The sequence below is a fragment of the Coregonus clupeaformis genome, unplaced genomic scaffold (genome assembly GCF_020615455.1).
Source record: "Coregonus clupeaformis isolate EN_2021a unplaced genomic scaffold, ASM2061545v1 scaf0744, whole genome shotgun sequence".
NCBI classification, from domain to species: domain Eukaryota; kingdom Metazoa; phylum Chordata; class Actinopteri; order Salmoniformes; family Salmonidae; genus Coregonus; species Coregonus clupeaformis.
In genome coordinates this window covers 84,755-111,933 of record NW_025534199.1, presented here as the reverse complement: position 1 = coordinate 111,933, position 27,179 = coordinate 84,755, and the positions used below count along the sequence as shown (strand labels likewise).

Genomic DNA, 27,179 nt, shown 5'->3' with positions numbered 1-27,179 from the left:
TAGACCACTGCGCCACTCGGGAGATGACAAGATCCTCCCGTGTAGTTCTGGGCTGATTCCTCACCGTTCTCATGATCATTGCAACTCCACGAGGTGAAATCTTGCATGGAGCCCCAGGCGGAGAGATTGACAGTTCTTTTGTGTTTCTTCCATTTGCGAATAATCACACCAACTGTTGTCACCTTCTCACCAAGCTGCTTGGCGATGGTCTTGTAGCACATTCCAGCCTTGTGTAGGTCTACAATCTTGTCCCTGACATCCTTGGAGAGCTCTTTGGTCTTGGCCATGGTGGAGAGTTTGGAATCTGATTGATTGATTGCTTCTGTGGACAGGTGTCTTTTATACAGGTAACAAGCTGAGATTAGGAGCACTCCCTTTAAGAGTGTGCTCCTAATAGCTCGTTACCTGTATAAAAGACACCTGGGAGCCAGAAATCATTCTGATTGAGAGGGGATCAAATACTTATTTCCCTCATTAAAATGCTAATCAATTTATAACATTTTTGACATGAGTTTTTCTGGATTTTTTTGTTGTTATTCTGTCTCTCAATGTTCAAATAAATCTAGCATTAAAATTATAGACTGATCATGTCTTTGTCAGTGGGCAAACATACAAAATCAGCAGGGGATCAAATACTTTTTTACCTCACTGTATATGTAGCCTTAGAAACAAGGTTCATAAAACCAATGACTTGCTACCGTCAGAAAACATTAATATATTGGCCATTTCTGAGACTCACTTAGATATTCCTTTCAACAAACTATAGTTTTGGCAAGTCGGTTAGGACATCTACTTTGTGCATGACACAAGTAATTTTTCCAACAATTGTTTACAGACAGATTATTTCACTTATAATTCACTGTATCACAATTCCAGTGGGTCAGAAGTTTACATACACTAAGTTGACTGTGCCTTTAAACAGCTTTGAAAATGATGTCATGGCTTTAGAAGCTTCTGATAGGCTAATTGACATCATTTGAGTCAATTGGAGGTGTACCTGTGGATGTATTTCAAGGCCTACCTTCAAACTCAGTGCCTCTTTGCTTGACATCATGGAAAAATCAAAATAAATAAGCCAAGACCTCATCGTTGGGATCAATTTCCAAACGCCTGAAGGTACCACGTTCATCTGTACAAACAATAGTACGCAAGTATAAACACCATGGGACCACGCAACCGTCATACCGCTCAGGAAGGAGACGCATTCTGTCTCCTAGAGATAAACGTACTTTGGTGCGAAAAGTGCAAATCAATCCCAGAACAACAGCAAAGGACCTTGTGAAGATGCTGGAGGAAACAGTAAAACAAGTTAAACGAGTCCTATATCAACATAACCCGAAAGGCCGCTCAGCAAGGAAGACGCCACTGCTCCAAAACCGCCATAAAAAAGCCAGACTACGGTTTGCAACTGCACATGTGGACAAAGATCGTACTTTTTGGAGAAATGTCCTCTTGTCTGATGAAACAAAAATAGAACTGTTTGGCCATAATGACCATTGTTATGTTTGGAGGAAAAAGGGGTTTCCTTGCAAGCTGAAGAACACCATCCCAACCGTGAAGCACGGGGGTGGCAGCATCATGTTGTGGGGGTGCTTTGCTGCGGGAGGGACTGGTGCACTTCACAAAATAGATGGCATCATGAGGAAGGAAAATTATGTGGATATATTGAAGCAACATCTCAAAACATCAGTCAGGAAGTTAAAGCTTGGTCGCAAATAGGTCTTGATGAGGAATTGAAAAAATGTCTGGTTGAAAGAGACATTGACAACTTAGATGGAAGGCTATTGAGGATGGTAGCTGACTCTATGGCCACTCCTAACTGTCATAGCTTTAATCTGAGTCTAGAGGAAGGTGTTTGTCCTCTGGCCTGGAGGGAAGCCAAAGTCATTCCGCTTCCTAAGAGTGGTAAAGCCCAATCAGCTTGCTGCCAGCTCTTAGCCAACTGTTGGATAAAATGGGGTTTCTCTGTAAACAAATTGACAACAGACTTTCAGCATGCTTATACAGGAGGGCACTTTAATGGAAGCTTCTCTAATGTCAAACATACAGGGTGTGGTGTACCGCAGGGCGGATTTCTAGGCCCTCTACTTTTTTATATTTTTACAAAGTACATGCCACTGGCATTAAACAAAGCCTGTGTGACCATGTATACTGATGATTCAACCATGTATTTGTCAGCAACCACAGCTAATGAAGTCACTGAAACAAGGAAATGCAGTTAGTTTTGGAATGGGTGGCCAGTAATAAACTGGTCCTGAACATCTCTAAAACTAAGAGCATTGTATTTGGTACAAATCATTCCTTAAGCTCTAGACCTCAGCTGAATCTGGTCATGAAGGGTGTGGCTGTTGAACAAGTTGAGGAGACTAAATTACTTGGTGTTACCTTAGATTATAAACTGTCATGGTCAAAACATATAGATTCAGTGGTTGTAAAGATGGGGAGAGGTCTGTCCGTAATAAAGAGATGTTCTGCTTTTTGAAGCCCACACTCCACAAAGCAAGTCCTGCAGGCTCTAGGTTAACTTATCTTGATTATTGTCCAGTCATATGGTCAAGTGCTATGGGTTATTGTCTTGCTGGAAGATCCACTTGTGGCCAAGTGTCAGCTTCCTGGCAGAGAACTAATTTTTTCGACAAAGATGTCCGTGTACTATGACCGAAGAGCTCTATTTTCATGTCATCAGACCATAGCACCGCCTATAGTTTGAGAAATGGCACTTGGATTGGAACCGGTGATACTTCCGCCTTAAAGGGATAGTGCAATATTTTGGAAATGAAAACCTTTTGCTACTTCCTCAGTCAGATGAGAACATCGTTTTTTTTGTTGTCTCTGCATGCAATTTGAAGGACGTTGAAGGACCTGCTACAGTGAGATTCTGTTGAACTGTCTTGTGTTGATAGAAACAGCAGCACGTAATGACATCACACCTAAAAAAAAAAACATTTACCTAGAGTGTCGAATAAACAAACTGTCCGTCTAGAGAACATTTATCCTATAGCTGCCGTTTCCATTACAGATGCCGCTATGTTTTTTTGTTGTGACATTGCTTTAGTGGAATAAACCTGGGTCAATGGAAACCTGCCTACTGATCCATCACCCATCTGTAGAATTATAGCATTAGTAGAATAATATGCCATTTAGCAGACGCTTTTATCCAAAGCGACTTACAGTCATGCGTGCATACATTTTTGTGTATGGGTGGTCCCGGGGATCGAACCCACTACCTTGGCGTTACAAGCGCCGTGCTCTACCAGCTGAGCTACAGAGGACCACCAGATGACCACAACCCTGGTCCTACTACATATCTCCCCCTCCAGCCCTTCAGACATTGACCTTTCACCCCACCTGTAATAGAATGGAGACGTTGTAGAATTAGAATGACAGACATTCCTGTTCCATTTCAATGTTCCGTGCTGGCTGGACTGGACCGGCAGCCTTACAGGGTGTGATGCTAGGAATGTCTAGTTATTGATGAATATTAGAAGCCTGGATAATACAAGTTATGTTTTTAGGAGCCAAAGTGCAAAAGCAAAGTGCAAAGTGAATAACTTACCATAAACCTTTTTTTAAGACAATTTTCTAACGAATTTACACTGTGAGATTATAATGAGGTTTACGGTACTCTTTGCACTTGAAAATGCTTCAGCGCTATGAAAACGTTGCCCTTATTATGTAAACAGCTGCACAAACTTTAGCTAACATTAGCCACTGCTAGCTAAAAATGCCAATGACCAAATCACCTTTAACATCAAACCAAATAATTCCTCTCCTCTACACCCCTTCTGTCACATCTCCTCTCCTCTCCTCTCTTCTCCTCCTCTCCTCTCTCCTCCTCCTCTCCTCTCTTCTCCTCCTCCTCTCCACTCTCCTCCTCCTCTGCTCGCTTCTCCTCCTCCTCTCTTCTCTCCTCCTCCTCCTCTCTTCCTCTCCTCTCTTCTCCTCCTCCTCTCCTCTCTCCTCCTCCTCCTCTCCTCTCTTCTCCTCCTCCTCTCCTCTCTCCTCCTCCTCCTCTCCTCTCTTCTCCTCCTCCTCTCTTCCTCTCCTCTCTTCTCCTCTCCTCTCCTCTCTTCTCCTCCTCCTCTCCTCTCCTCTCCTCCTCCTCTCCTCTCTCCTCCTCCTCCTCTCCTCTCCTTGCTCTTTCATTCCAACATCTTAAACAACGGTCTTAAGGGTGCTGTCCGCTAAAAGGAAATGATTTTACTCTGAAAGGCCAAGAGGCTGAGCTTTTTCTCTGATAGAGGCCAAGAGGCCGAAACCTAAGTTTTAATAAAATATATCATATGCATCATAAATAAGTAAGGCATCATTCACATACACCTGCAACTAGATAAATTAAAAACCAATTAAATCCCTAACTTCTCTGTACCGGGCATCCACCAAATACTGTGTTCTCCCCCACAATTACAGCACTTGACCTTCACATTGCTTCCACATTCACTGTAATCATGCTCCCCTCCACACTTGGCACATCTTCTCTTTCCTTTACGCTGAGCAACTACATGTCCCATTCTTTGGCATTTAAAACACTGCAGTTTATATGGATCAAATTCTCTAACATTGAATTTAAGGAATCCTATCTGTAACTTTCTCAAACCTCAGAATCACTGATAGGCTTTCACTTCTTTGACCCCCTTTCCTACTGATCAACCTGTTAGCCTCAATCACTCTGCCTCCCTTCACATTTTCTTTAATATTATCTGTGGACATAGATATTGGGACCCCAGGGATGACTCCCCTCAATCTAGCAGAAGCACCAGGGACATGGCTTTTAATCTTCTTCCCATTAAGCTTTTCCATTTTCAGAATCTTCTCTTGATGAGCCTGGCTACCACACAATATTAACAATCTACCATTTCCAATGAACCCAGCTAATTTCACTTCCCCTACCTCTTTCTCTACGGCATTAGTGGGTCAGAGAGGGTGGAAGTGAGGCTCTGTGGTCTCATCCAACACCATCACCACTTTCCACTCCAACACTTCACTACTCTTGCTTCCTACCTTGACCCTCTTTGTGCTTTCTATACTAGACGCTCCACTGCTTTCTGTATCATGATCTCTCTTCTTCCTGTGTCTTTCTGTATCATGTCTCTTCTTCCTGTGTCTTTCTGTATCATGATCTCTCTTCTTCCTGTGTCTTCCTGTACCATGATCTCTCTTCTTCCTGTGTCTTTCTGTATCATGATCTCTCTTCTTCCTGTGTCTTTCTGTATCATGATCTCTCTTCTTCCTGTGTCATTCTGTATCATGATCTCTCTTCTTCCTGTGTCTTTCTGTATCATGATCTCTCTTCTTCCTGTGTCTTTCTGTATCATGATCTCTCTTCTTCCTGTGTCTTTCTGTATAATGATCTCTCTTCTTCCTGTGTCTTTCTGTATCATTATCTCTCTTCTTCCTGAGTCTTTCTGTATCAAGATCTCTCTTCTTCCTGTGTCTTTCCACTACCGACCATTCAGGTCCTTGACCCTCATCCTCCCGCTCCACACCATCAGAACTGACAGCCATATTGTTCTCATTCCATCACAGCTGTTGCTTCACCAACATTTTATCCACTTCCTCCATTTTGTGCTCACTACTCGCCGCCATTTCAGACCTCCAACCCTTCGGGGATCCAGAGGGAGGGGTCTGACTGGACGGGTCCTTAAATAGGAGAGGAGGGAGAGGTAGAACTCAACTCACAGGCAGGATTTCAGAAAGTGAGATTTCAACATATGTTCATCTAATACTGTATGTGTCTGTATCCCAAATATCACTCTATTCCCTATGTAGTGATCTACTTTTGACCAGAGCCCATAGTGAATATGTGGCCCTGGACAAATGTAGGGAACTTGTTTTGAAGGATCGTGCCAATTCCACAAACTCCCAATTACCCTCTGGACACGCCCCTCTCCTGCTAACTCACCACACCTGAACTCACTCTGCCAATCACCAATTCCTCGCCCATTCTTCTGGTATATAAGCAACTCACAGGCAGGACAGAGAGAGAGAGAGAGACCCAGTGAAGACCTTTGAAGATCTCTGAAGAAGTGAAGCTACAACTGAAGATTTGTGAAGGTGAGATTTTAACATCTGTGCATTTAAAACTATCTGGCTGCATCCCAAATAGCACCCTTTTCCTTTTGTAGTGTGCTACCTTTGACCAGAGCCCATATTACCTTTGTGGCCGTGGGCTATTCCCTATGTAGTGTACTACATAGGGAATAAGGTAACATTTGGAAAGCATACATATTCCTGTGTACTAGGTTAATCTATTGTGTGTGGTGGAAGATAGCTGGTATTCCTTAGCCCTTCATTGGTAAAATCTAATGTGATAGTACATCTGATAAGTGGAATGGCTGAGGGTACTTGAGGAAAGGTTAGGGGAACACTTCGCTGCATTTCAGTCATTTAGCAGACTCTCTTATCCAGAGCGACTTACAGTTAGTGAGTGCATACATTTTTCATACTGGCCCCCCGTGGGAATTGAACCCACAACCCTGGCATTGCAAGCGCCATGTTCTACCAACTGAGCTACAGGAGGCCCTACACTCTGAAGTATTCACTGAATTGGTCTTGACTGATTCTCTCTCCCGCTCTCTTTGTCTGTTTGTGTGTCTCTCCCTCTCTCAGGAGACTATCACCATGGCCATGTTGACCATTCTTCTGCTTCTCAGCGCTGCCTTTGCTTTGGGAGACATAAGTACGAGAGTCCACCTCAAACTTTACATTATTCATTCTTTCTGTATTTTAAATGTAGCAGAGGTGTGTGTGTTTGTTTGTGTGTTGACTGATATAAAAATAATATTGAGTAATTATTTATGATGCAAGGTGATTTGTCAGTCTCTCCTTTAAAGTCGGTAGTCTTCTCCTTACAGTTGGACATGGACCAGTGAAACCATGTCGCTCAGGCTGGACCGAATATGAATCACACTGCTTCATGTTTATCAAGACAGCAAGGACATGGGCAGAAGCAGAGGTACTGTATCATGCTTACCCTCTACTGTGAATTTAAAGGGTGAAGTTCAATTAAAATCAACTCGCTTTCTTGGATTGACGTTAACGTGAAGATGATTTGGTTCCTTTTTTTTTAACAGGCACTGCATGCCTCATGTAAATTACTGAACCTCCCCTTTAAGTTATTGTTTAATTGGGATGTTCTATAAGTTTGGAATATTTATTTCATGTATGGAGTCAGGACACCTGTATAATGGAACCCAAAGGACACGGGTCAAGACAGAGATAAACTAACACCTCTAAGAGCATGTTGAAAAGAGCATTAGTTGCGACGGACAATATTTGATAGTGTGAGTCCAGAAAACAAATTCTCACACAGACTGGACAACTTGACTAATACTTACATTATGAAACGCTTTTGTCCCTCTCTGCTGCTTTCTCTAGCGGCATTGTATTTCCCTTGGAGCAAACCTGGCGTCTGTGCATAGCTCTGAGGAGGCGCAATTTCTACAGGGGGTGGTGTTTTCCGAGACTGGCGAATTCACTCCTACCTGGATTGGAGGGTTTGAAGATCCTAAAGAAATACTGGAAAAGGTACCCAATTATCATACTTGAGTCACAGCTAAGATACCTTAATAGAAAATGACTCAAGTGAAAGTCACCCAGTAAAATTCTACACATGGTAGGATTAAAAGTAACCAAAACAGTTTTTTTCCAAACCTTCATCGAGTTTTTGGCCAGAGGGAGGGAGTTTTCTTGTTCCCCACGTCTCCGCGAATCTGTGTTTGAAACTGTTGATGATGTCATCGGGTATAACTTTTTAGCTTCCTATTTTTTTTCTACAAAACGTAGAAATGCGCTGTATTCACACATGTTGACATATGTACCATGTAGAAATTCAGAATTTGTGTTTAGTGAGTCCGCCAGCTCAGAAGCCGTAGGAATGATGGCGCATTCTCTTGATACAGTCGCTAGTGAACGTCTACACACCCCTTGCACAGTCTTCACATTTTGCTGCCTTAAATTTAAATCTAAAAAGAGATTACATTGGATTTCTTTCCTACCCATCTACATGATCAAATTTAAATAAATATTATACAACATTTTCAAAATCAATAATTTATATATATTTTTCATTGATTGCATGTCTTCACACCCCAGAGTTAATACTTAATGGAAGCACATATTGTAGGATAGATCAGTATTTACTAACACACGGGGTATAGTGGGCTAGTATTGTAGGATAGATAGATCAGTATTCACTAACACAGTGGGTTTTAGTGGAATAGTATTGTATCTAGAACCTACAAAACAGTTATTTGGCTGTCCCCAGAGGAGAACCCTTTGAATAACCTTTTTCCAAAAGGGTTCTACCTGGAACCAAAAAGGGTTCTCCTATGGGGACAGCCAGGGAACACTTTTGGAAACCCATTTTCAAAGAGTGTAGATAGCTCAGTATCCACTAACACAGTGGGCTTTCTTTCATTCTGAGACCTCACTACTTCCCCACAGGGCAGGCTATGGTTCTGGAGTGATGGGTCCAAGTTTGATTACCAGAACTGGAATCAAGGAGAGCCCAATAACAGTGGTGGCAGAGAGCCATGTATTGTGATGAACTTTGGAGGTACAGTCAGCCCACTATCATTCACTATCCAGTCATCAAATTAAACTTTATTCACAGCCCACTTCAACAAATAAGTCTGATACACACACTACATCTGAGTTAATTTCTGTTCCGTGTTTCCTCTGAAGGTGAACACGGCTGGAACGATCTAGCATGTGGAAACATATTGCCCTCGGTGTGCTTCCGGAGAACCTTTTAAATCAGCAAAACATCAGATGAAACCAAAAATGCTACTCCATACTGTCAGCATCCTAACTGAAAACTTGTTATGGTAAAGTCAAATACTTTGTGGAGATTATTTGTTGCTGTAAAATGAGTATTAGTTATTTGTTGGTCATAAATGTTGAGTAATGATTTTGTGGTTTGTTGTCAATAAAACAGGTGTACACATTATTTTGTCTCATGAGTTGTTTTTAAACTGCCATAATTGTCCAATCCTTTAATTGTCCAATCCTTTGAGAGAATAAATGTATTTTATAACCCAAAAGGTTTTATTACTCCACAAACAACATGAATGTTAACCTCTATGGGATCGGTGTCCCTTATGCGGGACGGTTGAGCTAACGTGCGCTAATGTGATTAGCATGACTGTTATAAGTAACAGCAAACATTCCAGGACATAGACATGTCTTATATGGGCAGAAAGCTTAAATTCTTGTTAATCTAACTGCACTGTCCAATTTACAGCAGCTATTACAGTGAAAAAAGACCATGCTATTGTTTGAGGAGAGTGCACAACAACAAAACTTATCACGGCAACTGGTTTGATACATTCACCTCTGAAGGTAAATAATGTACTTACATTCAGTTATCTTGCTCTGATTTGTCATCCTAAGGGTCCTTGAGATAAAATGTAGCATAGTTTTGTTTGATAAAATCAATTTTTATATTCAAATATAGGAACTGGCTTCTACAGTTTGAACCCCTGCTGTCTCTGGCTCCACACCCACCCCCGCCCGGCCATCTAGATGTGTGAAAGTTAGTGTATAAGCTAATGATCCATCATGTATGACATTCCTGGGAGTGTGTAAACTTATATTTTGTATTACCATATCATTTTTGTATGTTCTCTATAGGTATGTACTTGAAAATGTATCAATTGACCAATTCGGCAGACTTTATACAAAATAGTCCAGTATTGCAACGCTTCACTGGATCAATCTGAAACTTTGCACACACACTGCCGCCATCTAGTGGCCAAAATCTAAATAGCGCCTAAAGTGCAATAATATATTGATCGAACAAAATGTTTGTATTATCTTTTATCTGATCTAATGTGTTATATTCTCCTACATTAATTTCACATTCCCACAAACTTCAAAGTATTTCCTTTAAATTGGTATCAAGAATATGCATATGCTTGCTTCATGTCCTGAGCTACAGGCAGTTAGATTTGGGTATGTCATTTTAGGCGAAAATTGAAAAAAAGTGTCCGATCCTTAACAAGGAGGCGCGCTCAATAGGCTAAAGTAAATTGAATTGAACTTGCCAAAATTATATAATTACTCCTGTCTATCAGGGATTAATGAAAGTCGGGACAATCATTTTTATATTATGCATTTATTTCGGCTCCGTGCCCAGAAATGCCGATGTCCGGAGCAAGGGATCCCAATTTCAAACTCTCCCAAAAAGTTTTTAAAAGTCTTAAACTGGCAAATATTGAATTTTAACTGGAAAGGGATCTTATGTTCAGTTGAAGTCGGAAGTTTTCAGACACCTTAGCCAAATACATTTAAACTCAGTTTTTCACAATTCCTGACATTTAATCCTAGTAAAAATTCCCTGTCTTAGGTCAGTTAGGATCACCACTTTATTTTAAGAATGTGAAATGTCAGAATAATAGTAGAGAGAATGATTTATTTCAGCTTTTATTTATTTCATCACATTCCCAGTGGGTTTGAAGTTTACATACACTCAATTTGTAATTGGTAGCATTGTCTTTAAATTGTTTAACTTGGGTCAAATGTTTCGGGTAGCCTTCCACAAGCTTCCCACAATAAGTTGGGTGAATTTTGGCCCATTCCTCCTGACAGAGCTGGTGTAACTGAGTCAGGTTTGTAGGCCTCATTGCTCGCACACTCTTTTTCAGTTCTGCCCAAACATTTTCTATAGGATTGAGGTCAGGGCTTTGTGATGGCCACTCCAGTACCTTGACTTTGTTGTCCTTAAGACATTTTGCCACAACTTTGGAAGTATGCTTGGGGTCATTGTCCATTTGGAAAAGCCATTTGCGACAAGCTTTAACTTCCTGACTGATGTCTTGAGATGTTGCTTCAATATATCCACATAATTTTCCTTCCTCATGATGCCATCTATTTTGTGAAGTGCACCAGTCCCTCCTGCTGCAAAGCACCCCCCACAGCATGATGCTGCCACCCCCATGCTTCACGGTTGGGATGGTGTTCTTCGGCTTGCAAGCAACCCCCTTTTCCTCCAAACATAACGATGGTCATTATGGCCAAACAGTTCTATTTTTGTTTCATCAGACCAGAGGACATTTCTCAAAAAAGTACGATCTATTTCCACATGTGCAGTTGCAAACCATAGTCTGGCTTTTTTTATGGCAGTTTTGGAGCAGTGGCGTCTTCCTTGCTGAGGGGCCTTTCGGGTTATGTCGATATAGGACTTGTTTTACTGTGGATATAGATACTTTTGTATCTGTTTCCTCCAGCATCTTCACAAGGTCCTTTGCGGTTGTTCTGGGATTGATTTGCACTTTTTGCACCAAAGTACGTTAATCTCTAGGAGACAGAACGCGATCTCCTTCCTGAGCGTGTATGACGGTTGCGTGGTCCCATGGTGTTTATACTTTGCGTACTATTGTTTGTACAGATGAACGTGGTACCTTCAGGCGTTTGGAAATTGATCCCAAGGATGAACCAGACTTATGGAGGTCTACAATTCTTTTTCTGAGGTCTTGGCTGATTTCTTCTGATTTTCCCATGATGTCAAGCAAATAGGCACTGAGTTTGAAGGTTGCCCTTGAAATACATCCACAGGTACAACTCCAATTGACTCAAATGATGTCAATTAGCCTATCAGAAGCTTCCAAAGCCATGACATCATTTTCTGGAATTTTCCAAGCTGTTTAAAGGCACAGTCAACTTAGTGTATGTAAACTTCTGATCCACTGGAATTGTGATACAGTGAATTATAAGTGAAATAATCTGTCTGTAAACAATTGTTGGAAAAATGACTTGTGTCATGCACAAAGTAGATGTCCTAACCGACTTGCCAAAACTATAGTTTGTTAAAAGGAATTATCTAAGTGAGTCTCAGAAATGGCCAATATATTAATGTTTTCTGACGGTAGCAAGTCATTGGTTTTATGAACCTTGTTTCTAAGGCTACATATATTAATATGGGCTATTTTCAGCCCTTTCCTGGGTAGCTCCTCAGAGATTAGACCTAATATGGAAAAGAAAAAACAAAGCATTAAGGTTTATCATCTACATCACCACCACACACTATAGTATTCACACTAACACAGACATCTTCAGTTTCCATAGGATGGACTTGTGGTTCTGAAAGGTAAGGACAAATATACAATGTTGTAAGCTAAGCAATAAAAATATCTACACAGGAATACATGGAATAGCATCTATACAGGGATATTCACATAACAGCATGCACATTTACATCAGTATACATATAAACATCTAGCTGGAAAGAGAGAGAACTAATTCAGACAGGCGAGATGTATGTCCCTCTCTCTCCGGACTGGAGATCTCATCTGATCTGTGTCTGGTGCCACAGAGTCATAAATCCTACTGCGCATGCGGGAGCGCCGAGGACAATCTATGAAACATCTAGAATTTCTCGCCATGGCTTAACAGTTTGCGTGAACTATGAAAACGCAGCGGTAAAGTGTGTATACAGGCTATAGGAATGAACCATCTCTAAACAATAACATCTACTGGTAAAGTGTGTATACAGGCTATAGGAATGAACCATCTCTAAATAACATCTACTGGTAAAGTGTGTATACAGGCTATAGGAATGAACCATCTCTAAACAATAACATCTCCTGGTAAAGTGTGTATACAGGCTATAGGAATTAACCATCTCTAAACAATAACATCTAATTTAAGTGCTATTCAAAGTAGCAATGTAGTTTGTTGCTTTATGACTAAAACCTAACGAAAATAAACATTCAAATCCGATCTTAAATCAGGGAAATGTAGTTGACAGTTTCTGGTTGCGACCTTGGTGATTTCCAAATGATTTGTTCAGATCTATCAAAAGTATTAAACTTCCCAGACCGTGAGTGGCCTTGTTTAACTACTGATTTTAATGAACCTTTATTTTATCAGGGAGTCCTGAGACCAAGTTCTCTTATGTGAGGACATGAAGGGGTTCTTATGGTGTAACTGATCCTGCGCCATTTAGGATTTTAGACTAATGACAGAGTTGACCAAATAGCCTGACATTTTTTAGGAATCAGTTTCAGAAAGATTATTTAAAGTCAGAAACTAAAGATATTTCAGTCAGAATGTCCCAGTAATACTTTTTGGGAGCGTTTGGAATTGGGATACCTTGCTCCAGACAGCGCCGACATGCAAATAAAAAATATTTTAAAGAATTCCAACAGCAAATATTTTCCCTACATGTAATATGAAATGAAAATCATTTTTTACTCAACCACTAAAAAAAATGAAGTGTTCCTAACAGACAAGGATTGTCCCAACTGTCATGATTCTGAGACAGGAGTAATTATTTAATTGTCAAGTTCAATTCACTTTAGGGGAAGCTTATCTATGGAGCGTGCCCCCTTGTTAACATTCATGTTTAATAACCCATGAGACAAAGTAACGTGTACACCAGTTTTATTAACAAACCACAACATCATTACTCAACATTGATGACCAACAAATAATATCCAAAGTATTTGATTTAATCATAAAAAGTTCAGTTAGGATGCTGAAAATATCGAGTATCACTTTTGGTTTCATCTGATGTTTTGCTGATTTAACTGGTTCTCCGGGAGCACACAGAGGGCAATACGTTTCCACATTCTAGATCGTTCCAGCCGTGTTCACCTTCAGAGGAAACACGGGACAGAAATTAAACACAACAGAATATAGTGTGAGATTTGTTAAATGGACTATGAATAAAGTTTAACGTGATAGTGAATGATAGTGGGCTTACTGTACCTCCAAAGTTCATCACAATACATGGCTCTCTGCCACCATTGTTATTGGGCTCTCCTTGATTCCAGTTCTGGTAATCAAAGTTAGCTCCATCACTCCAGAACCATAGCCTGTCCTGTGGGGAAGTAGTGAGGTCTCAGAATGAAAGAAATCCCACTAAGTTAATGGATACTGATCCATCTACGCTCTTAGAAAATGGGTTTCCAAAAGGGCTCCGTGGCTGTCCCCATAGCAGAACCCTTTATGGATCCAGGTAGAACACGGCTTAGAGGCTTTCCCTCTGTGGAAAAGTGTTATTCAAAGGGTTCTCCTATGGGGACAGCCAAATAACCGTTTTTGGTTCTAGACACTATACCCAGTGTGTTAGTGAATACTGATCTTTCCTACAATACTACCCCAATATGTGTTAATGGACACTGCAGTGGCATCAATCAATAACTCCCAACCAAACTTACTGCAGTAGAGCACTTTTTACCAAAACAATGGATTGACCTAACAGTTGTGCAATGTTGGTCAAATCTAATTCAAAACATGTCTCAGCTGAATGGACGCCAAAGCTGCTGCCATCAAGCTTGCGGAATCACTAAACACAAATACTGCATTTATAGATGGTACATGGAGTGTGCCCCTGGCTGTCCAGGAACTCTTATTGAAATGATCTTTTGCTACTTCAGTTAATTTAAGATTCCACCACTTCCATGTAGTTAACACTATCTGCAGCTCAACATGTGAAAACGTCAGTATGTGTAGGTAATCCTGTCTAATGCTACTTTATTTATATTGCGTAGTTCAACTACATAAGTGTTGCTCTCCACTTTCTGGAGGACAAAGTTTTAAAATCAGTGGAATTAGAGTATGATAGCTAAGGAGATGAGAAAACTCCTGTCTCCAGATTACATCTTCAAACTAAGGGCAACCATGGCATCCGTGATAGGAGGAAGGTCAAGCAATGTATACGGGTTAAGATATGTAGCTAGCTACATTTTCAGATATGACACGTTACTAATTTTGACAGTCGTTTTCATTTGAAGTTCAAGTGTACTGTTAGCTACCTAGCTAGCAGTGAACCTGGTTGGTTAGCTACCTGCAGATTCATGCATGGTAGTAACATCATGAGTTGGGATTATGGTTCATTGTTTAAATTAGCTACATGTTTTAAGACACTCCACATGTAACCATTTCAATAGACCGTCACTGCGACAGCTGAATAATTCACAAAGGCGCAACACCCGTTGAATATGGCCTGTAAAAGTAAATGTCTGAAAAAAAAGTGTAAATTGTTGGCAGCACCATAGTTGCAGTCACCAACACTCTGGATAACATGAAAACAGCAGAATGTTACTGGGTGACAGTCACTTGAGTCATTTTCTATTAAGGCATTAAATCGCTCTGACTTAAGTATGATAACTGGGTACCTTTCCCACCAGTCCTGGAATAGTATCAAATCCTCCAAGCCAGGTAGCAGTGAAACTGCCAGTCTTGGAAGACACCACATCCTGTAGAAATTGATTATCCTCAGAGCTATGCACAGACGCCAGGTTTGCTCCAAGGGACATACAATGCCGCTAGAGAAAGCAGTAGAAAGGGACAAACGCATTTCATAATGATTAAAAGGGAAGTTCAGTATTTTACATGAAGCATGTGTTGCCAGTATAGAACATATAACTTCTAAGGTAATGTCAAAGAAAATAGTTGATTTCAATTGAACATTATTTTGCTTAATTCACAGTAGATAGTAAGCATGATACCTCTGCTTCAGGCCAGGTCCTTGCAGTCTTGCCAAACATGAAGCAGCGTGATCCATTGTGGGTCCAACCGCGGGGACACAAGCGGATTCCTGATGAAACTGTAAAGAGAAGTTGCAGCCGGCTTTAAAGGCTAGTCGAGACGGCTCTACAAATCACAACTACAATATTATTAGTATGTCAAGCAGTCACCTCTGCTACAACAAAACAAATACAGAATGAATCATGTAAAGTGGACTCTTACTTGCATCTCCCAGAGCAAAGGCAGCACTGAGAAGCAGAATGGTCAACATGGCGAGTCTCCTGAGAGAGAAGCCATGAAGACAAATTCAGTGAGTCCTTCAGAGTGTAGGGGAGTGCAGTGTTCCCCTAACCTCACCAAGTACCCCAGCCATTCCACTTATCAGATGTATTCCAGTACTACCTAATCAGAGCAGATTCAACTAATGAAGGGCTAAGGAATACCAGGTATCTTCCTCCACATACAGTAGATTACCACAGGAATATGTCTGCTTTCCAAAATGGCTCCCTATTCCCTATGCAGTGAGGAGAATTTCTGGGGGGTTGGGGGGGTATTTCTCTCCACTCATACAGAAGTAATTAAGGCCTAGTTCACACATTGAGGAATTCCCTGCAGCTATGTTATTGTCACTACGACGCATCTGTCAGAATGCAGGAACTATGGTTGAAGACAAACTTCAATACGGTTTTGTTTTATAATTATCCAACTAAAAATAAACATACAGTACAAACGGCCGGCAGGTAAGGCCTTGATAGCTGTTGTGTTCCTGGAGGGAATAAACCACATTAACATACATGATTGACCAGTGCCATAACTAATAACAGCAGTATCTCAAGTAGGCTACGCCAGCCCAACATTATACCTTTATTAACTAATGAAGCCAGGTTTAAGGGCATTCCATAGCAACAGTTTGCGAGATGACGAATGGTTCAATGAGGTACCTGCTAGCAGCATATGTCCCACCTCTGAAGCTACATCCATAATCCGCTAGATGGTTCTGATTGCGACGCAAACAGATCTAACCAGTGATCAATAGATCATTAAATCTAGTTCAACCACAACCTCTGGCTTCATACATGTTTCCTCCACTTCCAGTCTGGGGCAGTACGGTGCCCATTTTGGGAGGCAGATTAGCTAGACAGACGTGCACACAAACTGATCACAACATGACATCCATTTTAGATTTTGATTTGGGGAGGGGTGAATATAACTACCCAATTTCATAGTTTCTTGTTCACCGCGGTGCAACAGACAACCAATCAGAACAGTCTACCGGATTATAGTGGTGGAGAGTTTGCAATCTGGCCATGGTGGAGAGTTTGCAATCTGATTGATTGCTTCTGTGGACAGGTGTCTTTTATACAGGTAACAAGCTGAGATTAGGAGCACTTGTTGAACAAGTTGAGGAGACTAAATTATTTGGTCTTACCTTAGATTGTAAACTGTCATTTTCAAAACATATAGATTCAGTGGTTGTAAAGATGGGGAGAGGTCTGTCCGTAATAAAGAGATGTTCTGCTTTTTGAAGCCCACACTCCACAAAGCAAGTCATGCAGACTCTAGTTTTGTCTTATCTTGATTATTGTCGTCATGTGGTCAAGTGCTGCAAAGAAAGACCTAGTTAAGATGCAGTTGGCCCAGAACAGAGCGGCACGTCTGTCATGTGGTCAAGTGCTATGGGTTATTGTATTGCTTGAAGATCCACTTGTGGCCAAGTGTCAGCTTCCTGGCAGAGAACTAATTTTTTCGACAAAGATGTCCGTGTACTATGACTGAAGAGCTCTATTTTTATGTCATCAGACCATAGCACCGCCTATAGTTTGAGAAATGGCACTTGGATTGGAAACGGTGATACTTCCGCCTTAAAGGGATAGTGCAATATTTTGGAAATTCAAACCGTTTGCTACTTTCTACCCCAAAAATAATAATAATAATAATTGTAAAGTGGTTGTCCCACTGGCTAGAAGGTGAATGCACCAAATTGTAAGTGGCTCTGGATAACAGCGTCTGCTAAATGACGTAAATGTAAATGTACTTACTCAGTCAGATGAGAACATCGTTTTTTTTGTTGTCTCTGCATGCAATTTGAAGGACGTTGAAGGACCTGCTACAGTGAGATTCTGTTGAACTGTCTTGTGTTGACAGAAACAGCAGTACGTAATGACATCACACCTAAAAAAATAACAATTACCTAGAGTGTCGAATAAACAAACTGTCCGTCTAGAGAACATTTATCCTATAGCTGCCGTTTCCATTACAGATGGCGCTATGTTTTTTTGTTGTGACATTGCTTTAGTGGAATAAACCTGGGTCAATGGAAACCTGCCTACTGATCCATCACCCATCTGTAGAATTATAGCATTAGTAGAATGGAGACGTTGTAGAATTAGAATGACAGACATTCCTGTTCCATTTCAACGTTCCGTGCTGGCTGGACTGGACCGGCAGCCTTACAGGGTGTGATGCTAGGAATGTCTCTTTTATTGATGAATATTAGAAACCTGGATAATGCAAGTTATATGACGTTTTATTTTATAGGTCCATTATGTAGTTTGCTGTACGACTGGTCTCATTTCAGATAGATAGTCAAGTTATAGATCTGTCATTCCCATGGGAAGTGAGTCTGATAAGTAGTTGACCTGCTCTATGTGCAATATGGTTTATTTTTACCTTAAGCTTCAAACACCTGAACATTTTTTGGTTATTGAAAAAATATTTTACAGCGGTTTAGATGGTACAACGATTCTCTACACTCTCCATTGCTTGTTTTGTCACATCAAATGAAATCAAGAGGATATTTTAGAATCTTAAAAACGAATGGAAATGGAACCAGGAAATGGCAGAGCTAAATTCGACAAACAGTATAACGCCTTTAGAGGTGACTATTTATGTGTTGCTCAGTTTACTAAACTCTTAAGTAATTACCTCCTTATAAAGTTTAAAATTAAATCACACTGTGAGATTGAGGTTTATGGTATTTTTTGGCACTTTGCACAATACCTTTGCACTACGATTATGTAAAAACCTACTAAAAACCTCTGCTAACATTAGCCACCGCTAGCTAATAATCATTGTGAGTGGTGGGACATGCTGTGTCTGATGGGAAAAAAAGAAGGCTAAATCACCCTCTCCTCTCTCCTCTCCTCTCCTCTCCTCTCCTCTCCTCCTAGTTTTACATTTTCAACGGTCTTAAGGGTGCTGGAAATTAGTATCTTGTAAATACAAAAACCAGGACACCCTGGAATAAAAACAAGTAGATTCTTTAAATTGATTGTAAAATAATGTTACAAACAGCAACAGAAGACAGTGTAATGTATGTGCTCAATTACATGGGTAGCGTTCCAAATCACACCCTCCTCTCTTTATAGTGCACTACTTTTGACCAGAGTCATATGGGCCCTGGTCAAAAATAGTGCACTATATCATAGGGGATAGGGAGCCATTTGGGACATGGCCTTGGTAGGCCCCTAAGGGGTGAAGTGGCCCATCTCTGATGCAGTGGTTTGGGGTGAATACAGTTCAGAATGAGCTAACAGACAGACAGCAGGGTTGGCAGTTAATTCAAATTGAAGACAGTTAATTCAAATGAAAGTTTAAAATTCCAGCGCTAGCTAGCTAAAGTTATACTGAATCTAAAGTCTATCTGGTGACATCACAATGATGATGAAACGTTTTCCTACTCATTATTTGACTCCTTCTGAAATGTCATCGTGTTTCCAAGCCACTATAATGCACTTTAGACTAAGTCTTCATCAGCACCAATTAGGTAGAATTAAGTAAAACATTCAGTTAGACACCAGTGCTCAAGATAATCTCCATAACCATATTGTGACCCAACATGCAACACATGAATTTGTTAAACAAGTTGTTCAATTTTTTTATTTTAAATATAAATTACTACCTTCACTTTGAATTGAACCCAACCCTGTCAAACAGGTAGCTATCGGACAGGTCCAGCAGGTGTTGGGCTGGACAGAAAGAGATAGAGGGAGGGGTCTGACTGGACTGGTCCTTAAAAGGGAGAGGAGGGAGAGGTAGAACTCAACTCACAGGCAGGACAGAGAGAGAGAGAGAGAGAGAGAGAGAGACACCCAGTGAAGACCTTTGAAGATCTCTGAAGAAGTGAAGCTACAACTGAAGATTTGTGAAGGTGAGATTTCAACATCTCTGCATTTAAAACGGTATCTGTTTGCATCCCAAATAGCACCCTTTTCCTTTTGTAGTGTGCTTCTTTTGACCATGGCTCATTTTACCTTTGTGGCCGTGGGCTATTCCCTATGTATAGTACTGTGGACCCTGGTCAAAGGTAGTGCACTACATAGGGAATAAGGTAACATTTGGAAAGCATACATATTCCTGTGTACTAGGTTAATCTATTGTATGTGGTGAAAGATGATACCTGGTATTCCTTAGCCCTTCATTGGTAAAATCTAATGTGATAGTACTGAAATCCATCTGATCAGTGGAATGGCTGAGGGTACTTGAGGAAAGGTTAGGGGAACACTGCACTCCGAGTTTGGAAAATGCTGTTTGAAAAAAACGAGTTTGGAAAATGCTGTTTGAAAAAAACGAGTTTGGAAAATGCTGCCTTAGCAGTTGCATAGGTTTTGTACCTAACACAGGGTTTCCTTAACCTCTCCTCTGGTACCTCCAGCCATACAGTAGGTTATGTACCTAACACAGGGTTTCCTTAACCTCTCCTCTGGTACCTCCAGCCATACAGTAGGTTATGTACCTAACACAGGGTTTCCTTAACCTCTCCTCTGGTACCTCCAGCCATACAGTAGGTTATGTACCTAACACAGGGTTTCCTTAACCTCTCCTCTCGGTACCTCCAGCCATACAGTAGGTTATGTACCTAACACAGGGTTTCCTTAACCTCTCCTCTGGTACCTCCAGCCATACAGTAGGTTATGTACCTAACACAGGGTTTCCTAACCTCTCCTCTGGTACCTCCAGCCATACAGTAGGTTATGTACCTAACACAGGGTTTCCTAACCTCCTCCTCTGGTACCTCCAGCCATACAGTAGGTTATGTACCTAACACAGGGTTTCCTTAACCTCTCCTCTGGTACCTCCAGCCATACAGTAGGTTATGTACCTAACACAGGGTTTCCTTAACCTCTCCTCTGGTACCTCCAACCATACAGTAGGTTATGTACCTAACACAGGGTTTCCTTAACCTCTCCTCTGGTACCTCCAGCCATACAGTAGGTTATGTACCTAACACAGGGTTTCCTTAACCTCTCCTCTGGTACCCCCAGCCATTCCACTGATTTGAAGTATTACAGTACAATCACAGCTGATTCTAATGGTCAACTAATCTCTCTCTCTCTCTCTCTGCCTCAGAAGACTATCACCATGGCGATATTGACCATCATTCTGCTTGTCAGCATGGCTTTGGCTCTGGGAGATGCCTTTATTCCGATAGGTAAGAGTGACATACCTCACACTTACTCACCAACATTTTTATTTAAAAACCATAAACATTAGTGGGTGTTTATCTGTCCTATTTCACGCAAGTACAAGTGTGTATTAATACGTAGGTGTGAATTGAAAAAAATGTTTCTTTGCATATCCCATTCTCCCTGGGACACAAGCCATTATCAAACCGTGACACTGGAGAAATTAAGGTTGTGCCTTGCTCAAGGGCAAATAGACAGATATTTAAACTTGTCAGCTGAGGGATTCAAACTAGCAACCTTTCGGTTACCGTCCAAACCTTTCGGTTACCTTCCACTCCTCTAGTTCCAGAGATGTATATTGGTGTCTAGATGCTGGAGTGTTGAGGTATTGTGATATGAAAGGTTTGGTCCTTCAACTGGATGGATGCATGATTGGATTGTCAACCAACTATCAGGAAATAACACTGGTATAATTTACCCCACTTTTACAGTCTTAGTTTCATCAGCTGTTGTACAATATGATACAAAACTGAATTTTGACTGCACTGGGCTTTTAAACAAGTAGCGGAATTTCAATATTTAGCCAGGAAGTCCCTTGAGATTGACATCCCAAGCTTCCAGAATGTATGTCCAGCAAAGGATATTATGTCCATGTATATGTCCATACATTCTCCAACTATGTTATGTCCACATTACAATGTATGCAGATGGTATGCGACCCAAGACCCGCTGTGAGCGTTTAAGAGATTCCAAGAAAAACAGCCCGCCTGGAACCTACATCCCAACTTGTGACGACGATGGACAATACACCCCTGAGCAATGTTCAGGATCTACAGGTTACCACACTCATACACAAACACACACACACACACACACTAAATTATCCAATTTAGTTGAACTTGACAATTGAATTTGTATTACACTAACATTTGTAATTATATCAATATTATATATGCAACATGTTTTTAACATGTCCATTTCTGGTAGGTTCCTGTTGGTGTGTGACCTGTAATGGACAGAAGATCAAGGGTACTGAGTTTCCAATAGGCTCTGCTATTATCAACTGTGACACCCTGGTAAACACACACACACACACATTCTCACTCATTCACTGAATGTTAATTCTTTGCAGCTGGTTCTGAATGTTGTTAATGTTTTTTTTTGTCTAATTGTAGATTTGCTGGTAGATGAAAGGCGTTGGAACGAAGACGTTAAAAATACTTTGACAGTTTTCTTTACTGTCCTACAGGAACTGCTTCACATTCCATACAAATAAATAAATGAAGAAATCCTGAGAGAATTTAAACTTTTAATGATTGGCTTTCTTTATTGTTGGTTTGATATGCTGTACAATTTATATGAACCGGTCCATTTCTGGGAAATGGAGGAAGGAATATCAGTCTTTTAAATGAACCCTTTACATTAACTTTAGAAGACAGCATATTTTGCTACAACGGTACAACAAGTACCATCTTACACAAGAAGCCTTACAAGATTGGATGGAAGGCAAATGGTTATATTCACTATTCCCTACATAGTACACTACTTTTGACCAGAGCCCTATGGCCAGATTATGGTATTTTTTGTGCTTTGCACAATTCTTGCACTAGTAAAATGCGACCATCTACAGATGGTGTGTCGACCAATCGAATTTCGCAGATCATGACAGGTGCCAATACACATTAAATCTGGAGCATAACTTTATTGACTCATTTTCTGTCCAGAGATACTAAGAAATAACCACGAGACAAAGAGAAATCTTAGAAAGATACGTTTTTTAAAAATATAAGAATCAATTTATAGCCTAGGTTTAAATAAAAAACCACATCAGAGATCAAATTGACACAGTTGCAATCTTCGAGCCACAGAAACTAGAAAATGTGTTGGTTGTTTTTCTTTAATGTTTATTGAAAAGTATGGATTTCAGCAAACAAAGAAAGGCTTTCAACTACAGAGGACAAACATAGTTACAAGGTAGGGGTTTCATGATAAAACAGTTTTGAAGTATTGACCTTGGGCGAATCGAAGCCTGGTCTCTGCTCCACTCCGTAGGTGGAGTTCATTATAAGCCCTTCAACGTTACGGCAATAGAAGTCTCTTCCAGCAGCTAGTCGCCTGACTGACACATCTATAAGTGACTACCAGTTGTCCACTCGTTCTCTCAGTCTTTTTCATGTTCTTTGGGTTATGTCTGACACGGCAGGAGTCACGGGACGGTTTCAAAATTGCCTTTTGTCCGGCATCTCGCAGACACACTGTCAGCAGCGTCTCTAGTTTTGCTTACCTCTCTAGTGAGCCAACTCCGAGCTGGGGTAGTTCGTTTCCACGAGAGGGCAGAGTTAGAGTGGTGAATGGTGGCTCGAGAGAGTGATGAGTATGCTGCTAAAAGTCACATCCGTGCAACAAATTTGGGGGACTCAAACGAACATGACGAACGAACCACTGTTATTGATAACCCCCTGTTCACCAAGAGCAAGTCATGAATACAAATCAGTCAGATCAAGAATTTTTTTTTGTTTTTTTTTTTTCTTGTTTTTTTTGTCTATATTTCTAAATTTTTTACTTTCACTCTTTAACTAAATATACTCTCCTGCAACCCGCCTCACCCAACGTGGAAAGGATTCTATTATTTCTTTATAACTTTCATCAAGAACCGTAAGCTGAAACGTGTGTAGCCGCAATCTGAATTGGCTACCTGCTATTAGTTACCGTTAGCGTCTCCACCACTGTCCGTGGCCTACACTATCCACCAGCCAGCTCTAGCTAGCCTGGACAATTCGTCGCCAGTCTGCACAGCGTGCTATCGACCCAGCGTGCTATCGACCCATAGCTTATTGGACTTTCTGCCGGAATCACTGGACCCTAGCGCCGGATCATCACAACCAGCTAGCTAGCTGCAACTAAATGGCTACGTGTTATTAGTCACTGTTAGCGTCTTCATCTTTGTCCGTGGCCTACACTATCCACCAGCCAGCTCTAGCTAGCCTGGACAATTGGTCGGCCAGTCTGCACAGCGTGCTATCGACCCAGCGTGCTATCGACCCATAGCTTATTGGACTTTCTGCCGGAATCACTGGACCCTAGCGCCGGATCATCACAACCAGCTAGCTAGCTGCAACCTGTTGCTGGCTGATACCATTGCCATATAGCAAGCACCAGTTAGCCTTGAGCTAGCCTGCTAGCTCCCCTGCTAGCTGTGCTGAAGCACCAATTTGAACTGCTCTCGGACTCACATATTGCTGTTCACTGGACCTTATGATCACTCAGCTGCACAGCTGATGCCTGCTGGACTGTTCCTTTACACGGTACTCTGTCCTGTTTTTCTGTTTAGTCTTAGCCCAAACGTTATCGCTATTTCCAGTTGTGTCTTAGCTCTCTCTAATAACACGTGACTGCTTTATGCCTCTCTCCTATGTCAATTATGCCTTGCCTATTGCTGTTTGGGTTAGTTCTTATTATACAATTTCAATGTAGAACCCCTAGTCCCTCTCAAACTGTCTCATATAGTTCCTTTGTTCCCCCCATACACGCCGAGACCGGCTCAATCGATGCCTCCAATGATGCTATCTCTTTCATTGTTACCCAACACTTAGGATTACCTGAACTGTACTCATATCCTTCCATATCCTTTTCTGTACATAATGCCCTGAATCTTTTCTACAACGCCCGGAGAACTGCCCCCTTTATTCTATGTACCCAACGCACTAGAAGACCAGTTCTTAAAGCCTTTAGTCGTATCCTTATTCTACTCCTCCTCTGTTCCTCTGGTGATGTAGAGGCTAACCCAGGCCCTGCAGCCCCCAGTATCACTCCTACTCCCCAGGAGCTATCATTTATTGACTTCTGTAACCGTAAAAGTCTTGGTTTTCTGCACATAAATATCAGGAAGCCTCCTTCCTAAGTTTGAGTTATTCACTGCGTTAGCACACTCCGCCAACCCTGATGTTCTAGCAGTGTCTGAATCCTGGCTTAGGAAGGCCACCAAAAATTCTGAAATTTCCATCCCCAACTATAACATTTTCCGTCTAGATAGAACTGCCAAAGGGGGTGGAGTTGCAATCTACTGTAGAGATAGCCTGCAGAGCTCCATCATACTATCCAGGTCTGTGCCCAAACAGTTTGAGCTTTTAGTTCTAAAATCCACCTTTCCAGAAATAAATCTCTCACTGTTGCCGCTTGCACAGACCCCCTCAGCCCCCAGCTGTGCCCTGGACACCATATGTGAACTGATTGCCCCCCATCTATCCTCAGAGTTCGTACTGCTTGGTGACCTAAATTGGGATATGCTTAATACCCCAGCCATCCTACAATCCAAGCTAGATGCCCTCAACCTCACGCAAATTATCAACGAACCTACCAGGTACAACCCTAAATCCGTAAACATGGGTACCCTCATAGATATCATCTGACTAACTTACCCTCTAAATACACCTCCGCTGTCTTCAACCAGGATCTCAGCGATCACTGCCTTATTGCCTGCGTCCGTAAACGGGTCCGCGGTCAAACGACCACCCCTCATCACTGTCAAACGCTCCCAAAAACACTTCAGCGAGCAGGCCTTCCTAATTGACCTGGCCCAGGTATCCTGGATGGATATAGATCTCATTCCGTCAGTAGAGGATGCCTGGTTGTTCTTTAAAAGTAATTTCCTCTCAATCTTAAATAGACATGCCCCATTCAAAAAATACAGAACTAAGAACAGATACAGCCCCTGGTTCTCCTCAGACTTGACTGCCCTTGACCAGCACAAAAAACATCCTGTGGCGTACTGCATTAGCATCAAATAGCCCCCGTGATATGCAACTTTTCAGGGAAGTTAGGAACCAATATACACAAGCAGTTAGGAAAGCAAAGGCTAACTTTTTCAAACAGAAATTTGCATCCTGTAGCACTAACTCCAAAACGTTTTGGGACACTGTAAAGTCCATGGAAAATAAGAGCACTTCCTCCCAGCTGCCCACTGCACTGAGGCTAGGAAACACTATCACCACCGATAAATCTACAATAATCGAGAATTTCAACAAGCATTTTGCTACGGCTGGCCATGCTTTCCACCTGGCTACCACTACCCCGGCCACCAGCTCTGCACCCTCCGCTGCAACTTGCCCATGCCCCCCGCTTCTCCTTCACACAAATCCAGACAGCTGATGTTCTAAAAGAGCTGCAAAATCTGGACCCCTACAAATCATCTGGACTAGACAATCTGGACCCTTTCTTTTCTAAAACTAGCCGCCGAAATTGTCGCAACCCCTATTACTAGCCTGTTCAACCTCTCTTTCGTAACGTCTGAGATCCCCAGAGATTGGAAAGCTGCGCGGTCATCCCCTCTTCAAAGGGGGTGACACTCTAGATCCAAACTGTTACAGACCCATATCCATCCTGCCCTGCCTTTCAAAAGTTTTTGAAAGCCAAGTCAACAAACAGATCACCAACCATTTCGAATCCCACCGTACCTTCTCTGCTATGCAATCCGGTTTCCGAGCTGGTCATGGGTGCACTTCAGCCACGCTCAAGGTCCTAAATGATATTATAACCGCGATCGATAATAGACAGTACTGTGCAGCCGTTTTCATTGACCTGGCCAAGGCTTTCGACTCTGTCAACCACCGCATTCTTATTGGCAGACTAAATAGCCTTGGTTTCTCTAATGACTGCCTCGCCTGGTTCACCAACTACTTCTCAGATAGAGTTCAATGTGTCAAATCGGAGGGCCTGTTGTCTGGACCTATGGCAGTCTCTATGGGGGTGCCACAGGGTTCAATTCTTGGGCCAACTCTTTTCTCTGTGTATATCAATGACGTCGCTCTTGCTGCTGGTGACTCTCAGATCCACCTCTACGCAGACGACACCATTTTGTATACATCTGGCCCTTCATTGGACACTGTGTTAACAAACCTCCAAACGAGCTTCAATTCCATACAACACTCCTTCAGTAGCCTCCAACTGCTCTTAAACACTAGTAAAACAAAATGCATGCTCTTCAACCGAACGCTGCTTGCACCCGCCCACCCGACTAGAATCACTACTCTAGACGGGTCTGACCTAGAGTACGTGGACAACTACAAATATCTAGGTGTCTGGTTAGACTGTAAACTCTCCTTCCAGACTCACATTAAGAATCTCCAATCCAAAGTTAAATCTAGAATCGGTTTCCTATTTCGCAACAAAGCCTCCTTCACTCATGCTGCCAAACATGCCCTTGTAAAACTGACTATCCTACCGATCCTTGACTTCGCGATGTCATTTACAAAATAGCCTCCAACACTCTACTCAGCAAATTGGATGTTGTCTATCACAGTG

General features: G+C 41.6%; 3 protein-coding genes across 7 annotated transcripts in view; 2 read left to right on the top strand and 1 right to left on the bottom strand.

Moving 5' to 3' along the window:
- The window catches only part of LOC121558050 (ladderlectin-like), a 112,959-nt gene that overhangs the window by 36,007 nt on the left and 49,773 nt on the right, over positions 1-27,179 (bottom strand). The gene's annotated exons all lie outside the window — the stretch shown is intronic.
- The window catches only part of LOC121558041 (ladderlectin-like), a 63,052-nt gene continuing 41,836 nt past the window's right edge, over positions 5,964-27,179 (top strand). Inside the window, exons 1-6 of one of the 3 annotated variants that reach the window (XM_045216581.1) lie at positions 5,964-6,054; positions 6,610-6,679; positions 6,855-6,955; positions 7,378-7,527; positions 8,446-8,557; positions 8,686-8,950. In XM_045216581.1, coding sequence (XP_045072516.1) covers positions 6,622-6,679; positions 6,855-6,955; positions 7,378-7,527; positions 8,446-8,557; positions 8,686-8,756 — 492 coding nt within the window. In that variant the 5' untranslated portion in view covers positions 5,964-6,054; positions 6,610-6,621 and the 3' untranslated portion in view covers positions 8,757-8,950. Of the gene's footprint in view, positions 6,055-6,609; positions 6,680-6,854; positions 6,956-7,377; positions 7,528-8,445; positions 8,558-8,685; positions 8,951-27,179 lie in introns of those variants that run through there. The other 2 variants (XM_045216580.1, XM_045216582.1) reach the window with 2 other exon arrangements.
- LOC121558546 (equistatin-like) lies at positions 19,516-22,192 on the top strand. Of its 2 annotated transcripts, none has more exons than XM_041871912.2 (5): positions 19,516-19,624; positions 20,824-20,905; positions 21,587-21,715; positions 21,867-21,955; positions 22,055-22,192. In XM_041871912.2, exons 2-5 carry the CDS (start codon positions 20,836-20,838, stop codon positions 22,064-22,066), a joined length of 300 nt encoding a protein of 99 aa, XP_041727846.1. In that variant the 5' UTR covers positions 19,516-19,624; positions 20,824-20,835; the 3' UTR covers positions 22,067-22,192. The 2 variants fall into 2 exon arrangements, with proteins under 2 accessions (XP_041727846.1, XP_041727847.1); XM_041871913.2 differs by having other exon boundaries at positions 19,518-19,624; positions 20,827-20,905.